Genomic DNA, 15,571 nt, shown 5'->3' on the forward strand with positions numbered 1-15,571 from the left:
GTGTAAATGATGACTGAGGAATATCTCCTGACATCCTGGTAGGGATCCTGGTGGAGAGACCCAGGCTGCACTAAATACAGAAAGGCACTGTCAAAATGGGGAAACGTACCTTCAGTAGCACAAATAAGTCACTTAAACTATTGATTTTTTTTTTTTTAATAGTTTTTTTTAAGACTCGGCTTTCAGGGAAGGCTTTTCTTGTATGCCAGTAAATAATCGGGAGAGGGAAGAGGTGGTTGGTTTGGGTTTTTGGATTGAGTTTTTTTGCATTTGACTTTTAAAACACTGGTTTGGAAAGGGGGAACTGCAGCTGAAGCGATTGACACGGTGACAGCACTTCCCTCCATGAACCTGGGACGGGCTCTGGGAGGAGGAGGAGGGAGTTAATGGACTGGAAATGGGCATGAATTGTTCTCTGAAGAAATAATTCTTCTCAAGTCATTTTCTTCTGAATGCTGTGCTCTGGGTGACCTCGCCCTGTGTGTGGGCGGCCATGGGCAGAGGCTGGTGACCCCAGAGCCCTTTGGGGTGTGGAGGGGTTCCCACCACCTTCCCCTCTCTCAGCCCGGCCTCCCTGCTCGGCTCATTTACTGTTGTTATTTGTCGCTGTTGTGCTGCGGCCGGGTCACATTCGCTCCCCAGAGCTCCCCCCGCCGCTGCCCACCGGGGTTTCCCGCGGATTGTGCCCGGGATGATTTGTGGAGGAGAAGGTTGTAGTGTTGGATGTCGGTCGTGTTGTTTCCTGCAGCACACACAGACCTTTGCAAATAATCTAATAATGCAGGAATGTCAGACTTCAGCTGTGGAAGGAAATCCTTTTGTACAGGGATTGTCAAGTCTCTAAACAAGTCTCAGAAATGAGCTCGGTATCAATGTGGAGGGTGTTTATTCTGCCCGTCAGAGAGATGAACAACCCAATCTGCTCCCGGCAGCTGCGGATCCGAGTGGCGGCTCATGGGCTCCCGGAGGGCTCTGCAACCGGTGGGGGACGTGGGACCGGCCACCCTGGGGCTGAGAGTGGCTGCAGGGTGGACAGGCAGTGAGGACAGGAGAGCAAACATGTCCCCTGCTGTGCCCCAGAGCGAAGGGTGCTGAGCTCCAGGGTGCCCCCATACAAACCCTTAAAAAGGTGAATTTCAAAACAATGTAGGAGGCAGCGCTCAGCGCTTCAGTAGCTGCGGGGGTTTTGGTGGGGTTTTGTTTCTCTTCCCTGGGTCCTGAAGCTGTGGTGCAGGTGCTGTGTTGCTTGGCTGTCGAAAGAGAACACAGGATTGGGCTTGTGTCGGAACAAACATGAGCAGCGTGTGGTCACCAGCAGGACAGGCTGACCTTGCCTTGGGGTGGCTCTGGCTGTCCCTGGGGCTGCCAGTTTGGGGCCGTGTCACCAGGGGATGTTCCCTGCGTCCTGGCAAGTGGATTCTCCTGGGAGATCATCCCGGTGTCCCATGGGGCCCTGCCGGGCCCTGATCAGAGTGGTGCCCTGGGAGGTGCAGCTCATGAGGCTGGGACCCCCTGGTCCCCCTGCCCTCCAACCTCTCATCCAGCTCTTCAGAGCTTCACTGCAGCCGCTGGCCCCGCAGACTCCACTGCCCGACAGACAGATGTCCCCGGGAAAACACGCATGGGAACCTCCAGGGCACAAGGTGCCACCAGGGTCTTCGCAGTGTCCTTGCCTGGAAACAGCACTGGATTCCCTGTCTTGCAGTTGCCTACCCTGAGCAGAACTGATGGCACATGCAAAATTAAACAGGAGGCAGCAAACCTGGAACTAGCGGAGATAAGAAATGTTTTATCCTTGAGAGCGAGTCCCTGGGCAGGTTCAGCTGGAAAAGGAGCCCTGGAAGGGAGACACCAGCGATTATAGAGCAATAGTGAGTTGCAGATAAGGGGCCTCGTTACGCAGCGAGCACTGGTGTCGGTGTCGGGAGCTGCTGGCTGGCTCTGCTCTCGCCCCATGAGTGAGCGACCTTCCCTCCTATCACTGTCAGACCCCGGGGTTCAGCAGCACTGCGTGGTTGCAGCAGCCGACAGCGTCTGCTCTGGGCCTCGGCACCGAGAAATTAAAACTGAGGGGGAAAATGAAACCTTCCCAGTGTGCTCAAGGTGCGCAGATGCTTGGCTCTGCCCCTCTCCCGCCTGCTGGGCCCCTGCACAGCCCCGGCCTCTGTTTGTCATCCTGCTGTGGCATCAGAAAATCAGCTGGAAATGGGACAATTCCGGCCCTGCATCTGGAGGTGTTCTCAGCTCCCCGGGGAACTGATGATTTTTGCTTCTTCGTGGTGTGATTTAAACATCTCTGCAGACACCTGGGAGATCCCGGCAGGTTTCAGCTGTCGAGGGGCTGTCACGCTGCTCCTGGGACTGTGCTGGAACCGGGACCCCGGGGGTGTCCCCGGCTGCACTGCAGGCGGGTGCTTTGCAGACTGAGGGTTTCAGGTCTGAGGGGGCAGGTTGGAGACGCTGGGTTCACTCAGGTTTCCTCTCTGGCCCTGGGGCCATGCAGTAGCGCACAAGATTGAAGGAACTCTGCTGAGGGAAGGGCAAAGAAATACAGTTTGTATTTTCAAGTCCAATTTAAAGAATCTCTTTGTAGCAAGCATCTGTCATCTCATGGCAGAAAACACCTGAAATAATCTGATTTTACTGTTTATCTAGAGAGCAAATATCCTCCAGATTGCTACGTAGCACACAGATAATATCATGTGAGTGAAGTCTGCATCTGTGCCCTCCCTTCAGCGATGGAGCTGCTGTTCAGGGTGGAGATCTGCTGCCTTCCCCTCCTCTTTACGTTTTAGACTTTTCAAAATAGGTGTATAAATTGTATAGCTTGTGGTGCTGTGGTTCTGATCTGCTGCAAGGCCCAGGTTTGGGGAAAGGCCGGTGCTGTTGGTGGGTCTGGCCTCTGGATTTGTACAGTTTGAGGGAGATTAGGATCTTGCCTCTTCTATTACCTGCTGTCTGTGGCAGGAGCAGGTTTGCCATTCCCAGCCTGGCAGGGTGGGTGTTTGGAGCAGCCTTTCTCCCTGCCAAGGGCTGATTTCAGGAGCTCCCTGGCTGGGCTGTGACCAGTGATGCTCTGGCTGAGCCCTCAGGGTGGGTTTGAGCCCACATATACTCCGGCTTGGGGTTTTTAATTTTGAGACAAGCCTTGGTCAGCCTGTGGCAGTGATCCCTGACCCACTCGGGGAATTGTGCCCTTGCTCTTCCCTTACCTGTTTAAAAAAAAAAAAAAAAAAGGAGAAAACCACCCCAGCCATGCCATGTCCCTCGTCCATACCGGGGGTCCCAGCTCCCGTCCCCTTTCCCGGGGCTGCAGCGGGAGCTCCGGGAGGAGCCGGGAGCTGTGAATCCTCCCGGCACCTTCTTTCCCCAGAAATCCCTGATTGTCCCTGGTGGGAGGGGTGAGGTGCAGCCACCGGCCCCGCGCCGCGCCCCGCCCGGGGGTGAAACGGGGGTGGCGGGCACTGCATCACCCCCGGGTCCGCACCCCCGGGCATCGCTCCCCGCACGGGCCGGGCCGTGGAGCCGCGCGCGGCGGCGGGCGCTGTCCCGGGTGCTGAAGCCGCCCCCGCCGGGACCGGCGGCGCGCGGGGGTGGCGGGACCGGGGCGGAATCCCGGCGGAGACCCTTCCCGCGTGGGGCCCGTGTGCGTGGCGGTACCGCGGGTCTCGGCGGTGCGGGGGTCTCGCGTGGGCGCGGCGGGCCCGGCCCCGCCCCGCGCAGTTTTAGAATGAACCGTGGGAAAAACTTTGGGGGTGTGCGCGGGGCCGGGATCCCTCCGCCGGGCGGGGGAGGCTCCGGGCTGAGCCGCGGCACCGCCTCGGCGCGCGGCGCCCTCCGCGCGAGGGAAGAGCTCCGCAGCGCGGCGGCGCCGGGACCGCGGCGCAGCCCCGGGGACAGGGCTCGGCCCGGCGGTGCCGCCGCCCCCGGGACAGACGCGCCCACGGCAAGATGGGCGCCCTGGCCCTGGCCCTGGGGATTTTCCACTACCTGGGGCTCTACCTGCAGATCGGCGCCGCCTCCCGGCACCCCCCGTGGGACGCCCCGGCGGCGGGCAGCGGTGAGCGCGGGCAGCGGGGCGGGCGGCGGGCGGTGCCGGGGCGGCGGCGCGGGATCCGGGGCACCGGCGGCGGCTGCCCGGAGAGGGGGGGCCGGCTGCGCTCGGAGCGCTCCCGGGGCTTGGTCCGCCGCGGTGTCGGTTCACGGGGCTGCCGGTCCGGCGGTGGGTCGGGACGGGAGGCGAGGGGGTCCCGGTGCCCGCGGCGGCGCTGGGCTCCGCCGCTGTGGGCAGCACCGCGTCGCGGTCCGTCGCGCCGGCGGCTCCGGGGAGCCGGGAGCGGAGGGCGGCCGGGGCTGGGCTCCGCCGCTGCGGTCCCTGGGGCCCGGGGGCGGCCTCTGTCTCCGCCGCTGAGCTCCCCGAGCCCGGGGGGCTTTGCACGGTGCGTCCCGGTGCGCTCCCCCGTGCACACCCCGTGCAAGGGTGTATCTCCGTGCACACCCCCGTGCAGCCGCCGCGCCTCCCTGCGCCGTGCCACCCGCCGCTGGCAGCGGGAGCACTCGGGCTCCGCTCCCGTCTCCCGTTCCTCTGCCGGCTCCGGTGCACGGCAGGTCGGCGGGTCCGCGGTGCTGCCAAGCCCGGCCGGGGCCAAGCCGGGGGCTGGGAAAGGGGAGCGTCTTTCTGCAGCCTCCTGCGAAAAAGTCTGTCTTAACGTGGGGATCAGGTGACAAGGGACAGAGCCCCCTCAGAGGATAGCGCTGAGACCCTCCTTGCCCTCTGCGGGGTGATACGGGCGCCTGTAAGTCTGAGCCCGCGGAGTGTCCGTGGGGTGCGCGCTGGGTGCCCGGTGCCCGGGTCGCAGCCGTTCCCCCTCGCCTGGCTCCGCAGCTCCGCAGCTCCCGGCACGGTGGGAGCCACTCTCTGCCCCGAGGAGCTGCCAGGCACAGGAGCTGCAGGGCCATGGGGTGTGCGGTGTCCTGCCCGGTGCGGTGTGTGCCGACGGTACCTGCCTGCACGGGAAGGAGTGATTTGCCTTTGTGCTGGGGGGGCAAAGGCAGGAAGGTTTCCGGACCTGCCAGCCTGGCATGCCGGGAGGAGATGTGGGCGAAGAGCCTCCATTAGCCGCTGCTGCTCCCCTCAGAAATTCAGCAATAGGCAAATAAATAGTGAAATGGTTGCTGTGAGGGAGCAGGGAGCAAAGGAGAAGAAATATTCTGGGAGGACGCGTGCACTTTGGAGCCACATTACAGCTGCTACTATGAGCAGTTCTGCAGCAACTCACTTAATCACAACAGAAACCTTTATTAACGATACTGAAAAGCAGTGAATAAATGGGTCATGTATAATAAGCCATTTGTGTTCAGTAGGTGAATACCAATTTGATAAAAGCTGTGTGTGCTGAAAACCTGTATAAATTGCTGTTTAGCAGATCGGAGATTGATCATTTCATTACTTGCTGGTACAGCGTTCCCTCCACACCGCGAGAACCTGGCGGGTCAGGGCGCAGAGCGGGGCTGGGGCCGAGGGGATGGATTCGGCAGGAGGTGTGCAGGTCCTGGCAGGCTCTGCGCGCAGCGTCCGGCACTCGCCGCCATCTCTGCTGGTGCAGGCGGCCTGGAGGAGCCTCTGCTGCACCAGCACAGCCCAGCAGCGTGGTCACCGTTACTGTTAACTTGTCTGTGGCGGATACAGCGAGGGAGCTGAGCAGGAGCCGCGTGTGCTCTCGAGCATTGGCCCTGAACACCTCTCAGGACGAGGGCTCCCCCACCCCGGTGAGCTCCTGCCCCTGCTCACATGGCAGCCAGGGCTGCTCAGGGAGGGAAGAAGACTCTGTCACAGAAAGTCCTTTCCCTGCCCCCACAGTAAAGGCTCTACCTCGAGTGAGGATGGAGGAAGGATGGAGGAAGGACAGGTTCCATCTGCCCTGTTGCCCTCAAGAGAGTGCCCAAGCTGCAGGATCCTCCCGGCATCCCTCCTCTACCCACAGCGCTGCCGCGCTCCCCTCCTCTCTCCTCTCTTCTCCTCGGGCTGGCGCCTTCAATTATTCATGCCCCCCGTTGCAGACAGCCTGTGCACGCTGGGCTGGTGCCGTCGGCTTTCAAACCGGCACTGGCTGGGAAGCTCCAGCCACCTTCCCGGCCTGCCGGCCCCAGCGCAGGACACGGAGAGCTTCTCGGTGAGCAGCTGGTGTTCCCGAGGAGGAGAAGCTCTTTCCTGCGTTGTTTTCAAGCGTTAGTGTCTCACCGTCACTAGAGCTGCTGCTGAAGGGCTGAAGGCTGGAGGGAGCAGTGCCCCAGCTCCCCAGGGTGCTGCCCTGCTCCTTTCTCACACACCCCGATGATTATTCTATCAATTACTTCCATAAACACTTTGCATTCTGCCGGATTTTTTCATTCTTCCTGGTGGGAATTCTCCACCCGATGTGTTTTTCCTGCTGCTGTTCGTGCAGTCATTCAACACAATTACTTCTGACACCTCTCCTCATCAAATGTCTGTGCTTTCTTTTCCCTTGAAGAAGCTGACAGACGATGGGCCAGACACTGGGAATTATTACGTTAGGACAGCGACAGCTAATTTTAATCATAACGTTCCCTGCGAGCGAGGCAGCAAATCAAACGAGCAGCCGGTGCGGCTGTGCGTGGGCCGGAGCTGTGGGCAGCACACCGGGGCCGGGGGGAGTGGAGACCCGGGGGGGCTGTAGGCTCCACATCGCTCCCCCTGTGGCTGATGCCGCTCCAGGGGCCAGGACTGGTTCGGGTGCTCCTCCTATCGTGGGTGCTCGGGAATTTTGCTGCGTGGTTTGAGGACTCGTGTGCCCCAGGACAGACAGAACGTCCCAGCCCAGCACTGATGGCTCTGCCTTTGTCCCTGCTCCTCTGCTCCGTGGCTGCAGGTTCAACTCCTGCCTGGCCCCTGCACTGCGCTGGGCACTGAGGCTGGCACTGTGCCAGGTGCATTTGAGCTTTTTACCATGTGCTCCATCCGGAGCTGCTGGGACGAGCCCACCGGTCACGGGGCAGGCAGAGCCGGGCAGGTGGCACTGTGCCCGCAAGCACCAGGACAGACACCAGTGCCGTGTGCGGCGTGGGCAGCTCTCCGCGGCAGCTGCTGGTGCCAGTCACTTGTGTTTTGGGTGCTGGGTGTGAGACCAGGGGGGCTGATCTCCAGCAGAGCGGAGCTCCTGCTTGCCTCATTCCCGGCTCCTGCCCGCTGCCAGGTGCCCTGCCTGCTGCAACCATCCCTGCCTGCTGGGAGCCATCCCTGTGTGTGGCGGTGAATGACGGCTGCATGGCGCTGCCAAGGGTCCTGCTGAGCCGTTCCAATGGGCCATTTTAGGTTTTTGCTACTTATGCTGTCAGATAACTGCTCTTCCTCGTTCCCCTCGGGAGGGAATTGTCTGGGAACCACGATGGCTCCCAGGAGGCTGCTGGGAGCAGTGAGTCCCCTCGCCTGCCCAAAGCTCCTGGTGCCAGGGCTGGAGGGTTCTCAGCGCTGGCAGCTCTTGTGCCAGCTGGTAAATCCTGGGCACGGGGGGCCTGCAGGGGGCAGGAGCTGGGGACAGCCCAGCCGCGACGGTTCATTCTTGGAAATACTCACGGGTTTCAAGGTTAATTCCCGCTCCCTGGCAAGGTGAGCTCTGGCTGGATCGCAATCACCAAATTAGACAGATTTTTTTTTTTTTTTTTAAATTTATACTGCAAATTTGAGCTAATTCCGCTGCTAATATGACAGTAAATAGGGGCAGAGAAATGGTACTCCTGTCCCCAGCGTGTGGCAGGCGCTCTAGCCTGGGGCTTCTCTTGGAGTGGGGAATTGCAGGACTGCTGGTGGGGAGCAGGTCCCACGGTGCAGGGGCCAGGCTGCCGGCAGCTTGGCACTGGCAGGTGCGCACCGAGCTGGCACCCGCTGGCACAGCCAGGAGCTGCCCGAGGGCTCTGTGGCCGACCTGTGCCGGGCTCCAGCCCTGGCCTGTGTCCCCTCCCTGCTGTCCACTGGAGCTGCTGGGGCTGGAGCTGCGTGCCCGGCTCTCGCTGGTGACGCTGGCTGTCGTGCCACTGTGCTTGTGCACCCATTTGTGTCTGTGATGTGTTTTTGGTGCCCCGGGTCAGCATCCCTGCTCGCAGGCAGGTCAGAAGGAGCGGCTGACACAGCTGTGCCTGGGGTGATGCACGACCTGGTCTTGCTCCTGGCATGGGGGGGTGGGACCCCCCGGGTGGGACCCCCCGCTGCCCGCTGGCTGCCTGCACCCTCCTCCCCGTGCCGCGCGGGGCTGCGGGGCTGGATCCTGCCCGCTGCGGGGGAGGAAAGCGGCAGCCGGTATATCTCTGGTTTATGAGAGCACCAAGCTGTCCCAGCAGGCGTTTTCAATTCCGTTTATCTGTGTTTCCCCATTGAGTTCATTTTATTTCCCCTGATTTTTGTTTCCTGGAAGATTTATTGATCCTGATTCTCCCAGTTTATGACAGGTACAGGCCATAAAGCACGCGGAGCAGCCAGCCCAGCACCGTGCCCCTCCCTGTCGCTGGGAGGATGCGATGGCAGCGCTGGGGAGGGAGAGGCGATGGGCGATGGAGGGGCCGGGGTGGGCAGGGGGTGGCTGGGCTGCCCCACGGCCCTGCCGGTGGTGACGGTGGTAGCTTGGCCACCCCGGTGCAGCATTTGTGCCCCCCGTGGGGCTCCTCATGGCTGGGGCTGCCGGGGGGGGCTGGTTCTCCTCTGCCCGCATCCCTGCGGGGCGGCAGGGCTGGGGTTGGGGGGTGCAGTGTGGCCGGTCACCACCGTGTCACCTCTGTCTGGGCGCCGGGGTCCGTGGTGTCCATCAGGGAGGGCACATGGTGCTGCTGGAGGGATGGGGACCAGCCCCTCTGTCCCTCCCTGAAAGTGTCCCCTCCTGGCAGCCCCATGGGGCTCTGGGGGCCAGGGGGGCTCTGCAGACACACTCTGACCTTCCTCCCGCTCATCTCGCCCCGCTCTGCAGCCCCAGGGTGCTGTGGGAGGGGGTCCCAGGGCAGGGGCTCCCTGGGGGCGCTGGATGCTCCGGACCAGCAGGTCCCCAGCAGGACCTGCCCTCCTTTGGATGCACTCTGAGGCGGCCGAGCCCTGGGGTTAATTAATACATACGCTTCCCAATTAAAATCTGAAAGAAGACGCTTGATTCAATCAAACCTTTCCTCCGCTCAGCTGCCAAATTCCCGCCTGTGGGAGCGGATTTTAATTGTGTTTGGGGTAATTTGGACACGGCTGGAGCCCTCAGGCCGTCACCCCCACTCTGCTCTGTGGGGTCCCAGGGCTGGGGGGCTCTGCAGGGACCCCTGGTTCTGCCATCACTGCTGCCCCCAGGAATCCTGCAGAGCAGAGCCAGATCCCGGCACAGCTGGGGCATGTGTGGGGAGGGTCGGCTTGTGCTGGGTGTGGGATGAGCCACCGCCACGTGCCGGCAGTGCCGCGTGCCAGCATCACCACGGCCGCCTGCTCTCCCGCACCCTCGAGCCTGGAGCTGCTCCCCAGCCCCGGTTCCCTCCGCTCTCTGCACAGAGCCCATGCAGCTGCCAGCACCGGGGTCCCGGGCAAAGAAGGGTGCGGGAGCTGTACTGGGAACTCATTGGGGGAGCTGGGATTCCCAAACCCCAGTGCTGGGTGTTCCCTCCAGTGCCCCGCTCAGATGGATTAAAGGGAAGAGATAAGTGTACGGGATTTCCACCCTTCCGGAGGGACGGGCAGATATTAAAGGTGTTAACTTTTCTGTCTGGGCTGATAGTTGTTCATTTTCAGAGCGGATCAGGGCTTGGCGAATAGTGATGGGGCGCATGTCCTGGGGGTTCTGGCAGCACCGGAGGGACCCGCACAGCAGCTGTGAGCAGCAGCACCCACGGCACGAGGTGGCTGCTGGAGACGGGAGGGGACAGGGCACCTGGCACAGACATGGTGGGACCCTGATCCAGCATCTGTCACCAGCCTGGGCTGGGCACTGGGCACTGCGGGGCAGGGATGGCAGGGCTGGCCAGCCCCATGCTGGAGCAGGTTCCAGCTGGACTAGGTTTGTCCGGTGCTGCTGCCAGCCCTGAAGTGATGCTCTTCAGGTGGTGGGGACATGGCAGGTGGTCCCTGTGCCCTGCAGCCCCTGCTCGTCTCTGCAGCCAAACGGTGCCCCAGACAGTGCTGGGGGTGGCAGCCCCGGGCCAGCTGTGCCAGCGCTTGGGGGCTCAGCCCCTGTCCCTGTGCTGTGCTGAGCTGGGGAGAAGCCACCACAGATTGTCACAATAACATTTGCTGGTGACCTGCACGCTGGGGCCGTCTTTACAGAGGAACAATATTCTCTCCAGAGGAGATGAAAAGAATTCTAATTACATCTCCAAACAATATTTGTTTTGAGCGAGGAAAGCAAACCATATGGCATGTGGGAGACTGTTTGGGGGCCACATTAAACAAGGATTTGTTTTTCATTTACGCGCTGATCTGAGCAGAGATGTGATCATGCTTTGTTTATTTATTCCATCCCAGAGGCATGTGGGGGTCCCGTGCCTGCTCTGGGGGTGGGTCCCAGGGGACAGGGTGGGCCCAGAGGCTCCTGCTCCCCCCGCTCCTCCCGCTGGTCTTTGCAAGGTGCCGGGGCCGGGGGGCTCTGCCGGGCTGGGGAGGGGGCACTGGGGTGTGCGAGGGGCAGTGGGGACAGGAGGGTCCATCTGCATGACAGAGACCTGTCCCATCTGCCAAGGGCGCTGACTCTGGCCAGGGAAGGGTCTGGGCGCTCCTGGTGACACTGCTCGCATGGCCGGTGGCTCTGTCCCTCTCCGAGGTGGTGGCGCGTCCCCGCAGCCCTCGCTCTGTCCCCCGCAGCCCTCTTCACCGAGACCCCCCATGACATGACGGCGCAGGCGGGTGAGGACGTGGAGATGGCGTGTTCCTTCCGCGGCAGTGGCTCCCCCTCCTACTCCCTTGAGATCCAGTGGTGGTATGTCCGCAACCACCGGGACTGGACGGACAAACAGACGTGGGCTTCCAACCAGGTAACGTCCCTCTCGCTCCGGCAGCGGCGCCGGGAGGCAGAGCCTGTTGAGGTCCCCTGGCACTGAGCTTTGTCTTTGTGCTTGTCCCTTCTCCCATCTCATCACCAACTCATTCCCTCGCATCGTCCCGCATCTTCCACCCCCCAGCCCTCCCTTGTTCTCCCGGTTTCCGTGTGGATCAGGCTCAGCAAACAGCTGCCTCTTTATTTCTCTTTCTGCTCACACAGAGATAAGGGCCAAATAATGGGCAGGCGGCTCTAGGTATTTTAATGAGCCTTTATTATTGTATCTTTGGCAGAGCTGCTCCTGGCATTACCATAAATTGAGAGCAGCACCGGGGCGGTGCTGCCGCTGGGGAGCAGGGCTGGGGGTGCACGGTGGGGGTGTCAGGGCACAGGGGGCTGGGGGTGCCCGGTGTGGACGGGCTGCGTGACTATGCGGGGACCCCAGACACCTGGGCCCTGGTGCTGACGGTGACACCAAAGGGGACCCAGGGCGCTGCCAATTTAGCCAATTTGGGAATACTGATGGTGGTCGGGGCAGGTTCTGGCTGTGAAGGGTGGGGGTCACTGGGGACAGGGTCACTGCCGCGGGGGCGATGACGCGGGGAGCTGGTCCCCAGGTGGTGCCCGCTGATGAGCTGAACTGCGGGGGGACCTGGGGGGAGCACCCAACCTCCCAGTGCCGCTGTTCCCTCCCCTCCCCAGCCACCCGCAGGTCCTGGCTGCCCACGGTGTCCGAGTTTGCCCTTCGCTCTCCTCCCCGCTCCCTCCTCCTCCTCCCTCGTGGCTCCTGTCCCCCCAGCCTGGCTGACGATTCTCTACCCTTTCTGCTCTCCCTTCATCTGCTTGTCCCACCAGCTGCCGATGTCGCCGCAGGAGGAGCCGGGGAAGGACGCGACCAAAATCAGTGTGAGTTTCCCCAATGGTTCTTGCGGGGGCTCTGGCCGGTGGCTCCGCTGCGGTGTTTCCCCTGGTGCTGCCATGTGGAGCTGGGGCTGGGGGGTCTCCTGGGGTTTGTGTCCCTGCACAAGGCTGGGGGCTCCGGTTGAGGCGTCCGGGGGAAGCAGAAGCTGCTTGTCCCGCCGGTGCTGCCATGCCGTGGGTTGGTGACACTGGGTGGGCTGGATGCCCCCAGCCTTGGCACCTCCACCCCCAGTGCCGAGGGTCACGACTGGACCGGCAGCCCCATCGCCTGCTGTCGGCATCTGAGGGACACGTTTACGCTGAGAAAATAATCTAATTTTCTAATTTACTTGTCGGATTAGCATCCCAAAGCCATTTAGGCTCACGTGAGCAGAATGAGGAGACACTAATCAGTTAAATAAAATAAACGCTCTTGGCTTCCCGCTGTCAGGCATGTGCCCCCTACTGCCGGCCTCCCCACTTCGGGGGGCTTCACGTCTGGGGGTGCCATGGAAACTCAGCAATAGCAGAAAGCGGGTCCCTCACCACCCCTGCCCAGGCACTGCGCTGGTGTCGTGTCCGGTTTCCCTCCTGGGGGGAAACGGGGCTCGCCTGGCGCCCATGGCCCCTTGGGGTGGCAGGAGGGACTGGGGGGGCTGCAGAGCCCTCCTGGGCCAGCCACCCCCTCAGCTCGGCCGTCGCATTTTTCAGCATAGTTAGGCAGTTAACTGCACACCGGAATGTAATCGATGCGTGTGCATGTGTAACCAGGATTTATTTTGAAGCGCTCGAAGTGCGATGCTTCTGCTGTCTCCTCCAGATCAAGCCAGCAGGGAGAGGCTTGAGTTTCAAACCTTTTTTTGTTTTTGTTATTTTAAATGTCCTTGATTATTAAGTGTTTATGGAACGGAGGAGATAAATGAACGCAGACAAGACACCATGAGTGGTTCTGATAAAACGTGCATTACAGGCACCGCGGCAATTGCCTGAGAACAAACATCAGCGTCAAACAATGCGAGATGAAGTAAATCAGATGCAGAAACTGCCGTGTCAGGCACCCCTGGGCCAGTTTTTATCCATCAAAACACACTCGGTGCCAGAGGTGCCGGTACCAGCTCTGCCAGTGCCACCGCGCTTTGCCGGGATGCTGAGGGGGAGCCGCTGCCGCCCTTTGCTGTGCAGTACCAAACATGGCAGGTCTGGATTTATTTTTTCCCCCCTTGAATTCTTTACACCCGCTGCTTTGCCCCCGAGCAGCGGCGTGTTGCAGAGCTGAGCTGGGGCTGGGCACTGCTGTGTCTGTCTGTCTGTCCGTCCCCGTCCCGCGGGGCTGCGCAGTGTCACCGTCCTGCCTGAGCCTGCGACTCCAGGAACATCTTGACCATCACAAAACTGTCCCTCCTGCTCATGACCTGCCATGGTCTGGGACTCCGGGAAATTGGGGGTTTCTTTTATTAGTTCTCAATTTCCCAGCCATTAATTTTGGTGACTCCTTGCTCCTAGGACGCAGGGGTTGTTTTGAAGCTCCTTTCCCCGAGCTGCTGCCCACATTTGAGTGCTGTCCCCTTGCCTTTTGGGCTGTGAGTTTGTGGGTCTTTGGTTGCAGCTCCCAGCCCCGTTTCTAAACACCATAAAATCTTCAGCTAACAAACGCAGCGGCAAGTAGAAAAATGGCCTTTGCCATCCAGTGTGATTATAGGGAACAGAGCCAGGGGCCTCGGGGCGGGTTATAAATCTGATTTATTGACCCAGCCGAACAGCAGCCACAGCTCTGGCTACCGAGTCTTAAATTTCATGGAGTGATAAATACTGAGAGCGAATCAATTTGGTAGAAAAGCTAATTAGCCCGTGTGGTTCTGCATTGATCTCGGAGCCCACGTGGTTGGGTGTGCGCTGGGGACTCCATCACTGGGGCCAGGGTCCCCCCGTGCCCACTGCCCAGCATCGCCCCCTTCGCCGTGTCCTCCCCAGCACGGGGCCGGGCACGGTGCGGTGGCACGTGGTCGGGGGGGCAGTGACCCCCGTGTGCGGGGCTGTGGGGCCCCGGGGCCGCCTGACCCCTCTGCCCGCCGCAGGTGGTGAAGGTGGTCGGCAGCAACATCTCCCACAAGCTGCGGCTGTCGCGGGTGAAGCCGGCGGACGAGGGGACGTACGAGTGCCGGGTGATCGACTCCAGTGACGGCAAGGCGCGGCACCACAAGGTGAAGGCGTACCTGCGTGTGGAGGCGGCGGGGGGGCCGGGGCACCCCCAGGACACCCAGCTGCGGGGCGCCCCGCCGCCAGAGCCCCCTTTGCCGGGCTCAGGCCATGTGCACCCGCACCCCCACCAGCACCGGGCCGGGAAGGAGCTGAGGAAGCGCTCGGCAGACACCTCCTGCGTGCTGTAGGTGCCAGGGACGCCAGAGCCCCCGCTGCCCCGGACTCAGCGGAGCCATCGAGGGTCCCGCACCCCTTCCAGAGACTGGCCCCACTGCCCCATTCTGCCCACCGCCCCCACCACGTCCTCCCGCCTGCCATGGCCACACCGGCTCAGTTTCGGCCCCAGCCCCATGGCACACGCTGGCTCGGTTTCAGCCCCAGCCCGGTGGCGCAGCAGTGCTGGGGCTGGGTGTGGGAGCAGGACCGTGTCCGTGCCAGGGCGGCACCACTGGGGCCATGCCAGGGCCGTGGCGGTCGCCCACACACAGGTCTGCATCCCCCTGGCCCCGCAGAGGGGGGACCCTGCTGCTCGCTGTCCCCGTGGTGCCACTGGCCGTGCTGTGCCCCGGCTTCGCGCGCCCGGTGGAGCCCCCCTGCCAGCGGGACCCTCCCACGCCCCTCGTGCTTTGCAGAACCAGCATCTGTCCCATAGGAGCCCCAGGTTAGTTGCTCTGCTCCCGCCCCGCAGTGTGTAGATAAGTTCCAGCATCCATTCCAGCCCGAGTATATTGCCCCTCCTGCCCCTGCCCGCCCCAGCACGTCGAGGCCCGAGCTCAGCGGAGGAGGATGGCACAGCACGCCCCCGGCACTCTCCTGGCACAGCCATGGTGCTGCGGGCTGTGCCGTGCATCACCCAGCTGAGCAGCCTGTCCACTGTCCGCATGTGTCCGGGGAGCCACGCCGTTGGAGCTGGGTCACTGTCACCCAGGGCTCCTCCTGCCCTTCACGTTTCACAGGGATGGGGGGCTCAGCTGCCCTCACTCTGTCCCCGCTGCCCGGGCGTCCCCTTCCTCCTGCCCCATGGCACTGCGCTGCCCGGGCAGGGTCTGGCTCACGGGCTCCCGTGTTTCAGTGTGAACGGCAGAGCTCAGCCCCGGTGCCCCCACGGGCAAACGCCGCTGCTGGGGACAGGGCTGCAGGGAGGGAGGAGGGTCCCGAGTCTCCCCATCTGGGTGCCGGGTGCTGCTCCCTCCGCCTGCCCCTGCCATCCAGCTTGCCACCGCCAGACCCGCTGCAGCTAATAAAGCTCTTTAAACAAAGCCTCTGTGCGTCTGCGGTCTCTGTGCCTGGTACAGCCAGGGGATGGGTCTTTGGCACTGGCTTGGTGAAAAAGGGAGCACAGCTAGGGCTGCCCTAGGGGCTGCTGGGAATGGTGATGGGCATCATCATCATCATCATTATCATCATCACTCGCAGCTGTGGGCTCAGAGCATTTAAAAGCGGCAGCTGGGTGCTCCCTATCC

At 61.9% G+C, this 15,571-nt stretch overlaps 1 protein-coding gene across 1 annotated transcript; it reads left to right on the forward strand.

Annotated features, from left to right (window-relative positions):
- Window positions 1–3,905: 3,905 nt before the first annotated feature.
- Window positions 3,906–15,324, forward strand: VSTM2L (V-set and transmembrane domain containing 2 like). The gene is made up of 4 exons (XM_065645836.1): window positions 3,906–4,060; window positions 10,835–11,004; window positions 11,865–11,915; window positions 13,985–15,324. The coding sequence occupies exons 1-4, from the start codon at window positions 3,952–3,954 to the stop codon at window positions 14,294–14,296; spliced, it is 642 nt and encodes a 213-aa protein (XP_065501908.1). The 5' UTR covers window positions 3,906–3,951; the 3' UTR covers window positions 14,297–15,324.
- The last annotated feature ends 247 nt before the right edge of the window (window positions 15,325–15,571 follow it).

This window comes from Caloenas nicobarica, chromosome 15, assembly GCF_036013445.1.
Source record: "Caloenas nicobarica isolate bCalNic1 chromosome 15, bCalNic1.hap1, whole genome shotgun sequence".
Taxonomy (NCBI): Eukaryota; Metazoa; Chordata; class Aves; order Columbiformes; family Columbidae; genus Caloenas; species Caloenas nicobarica.

Bases quoted from the DNA above. Each gene is read 5' to 3' on its own strand.
- VSTM2L (XM_065645836.1), top strand. From the start codon at position 3,952: ATGGGCGCCCTGGCCCTGGCCCTGGGGATTTTCCACTACCTGGGGCTC. The intron at 11,005-11,864 runs GTAACGTCCCTC...TTGTCCCACCAG, and splicing joins AGACGTGGGCTTCCAACCAG to CTGCCGATGTCGCCGCAGGA. The intron at 11,916-13,984 runs GTGAGTTTCCCC...TGCCCGCCGCAG, and splicing joins AGGACGCGACCAAAATCAGT to GTGGTGAAGGTGGTCGGCAG.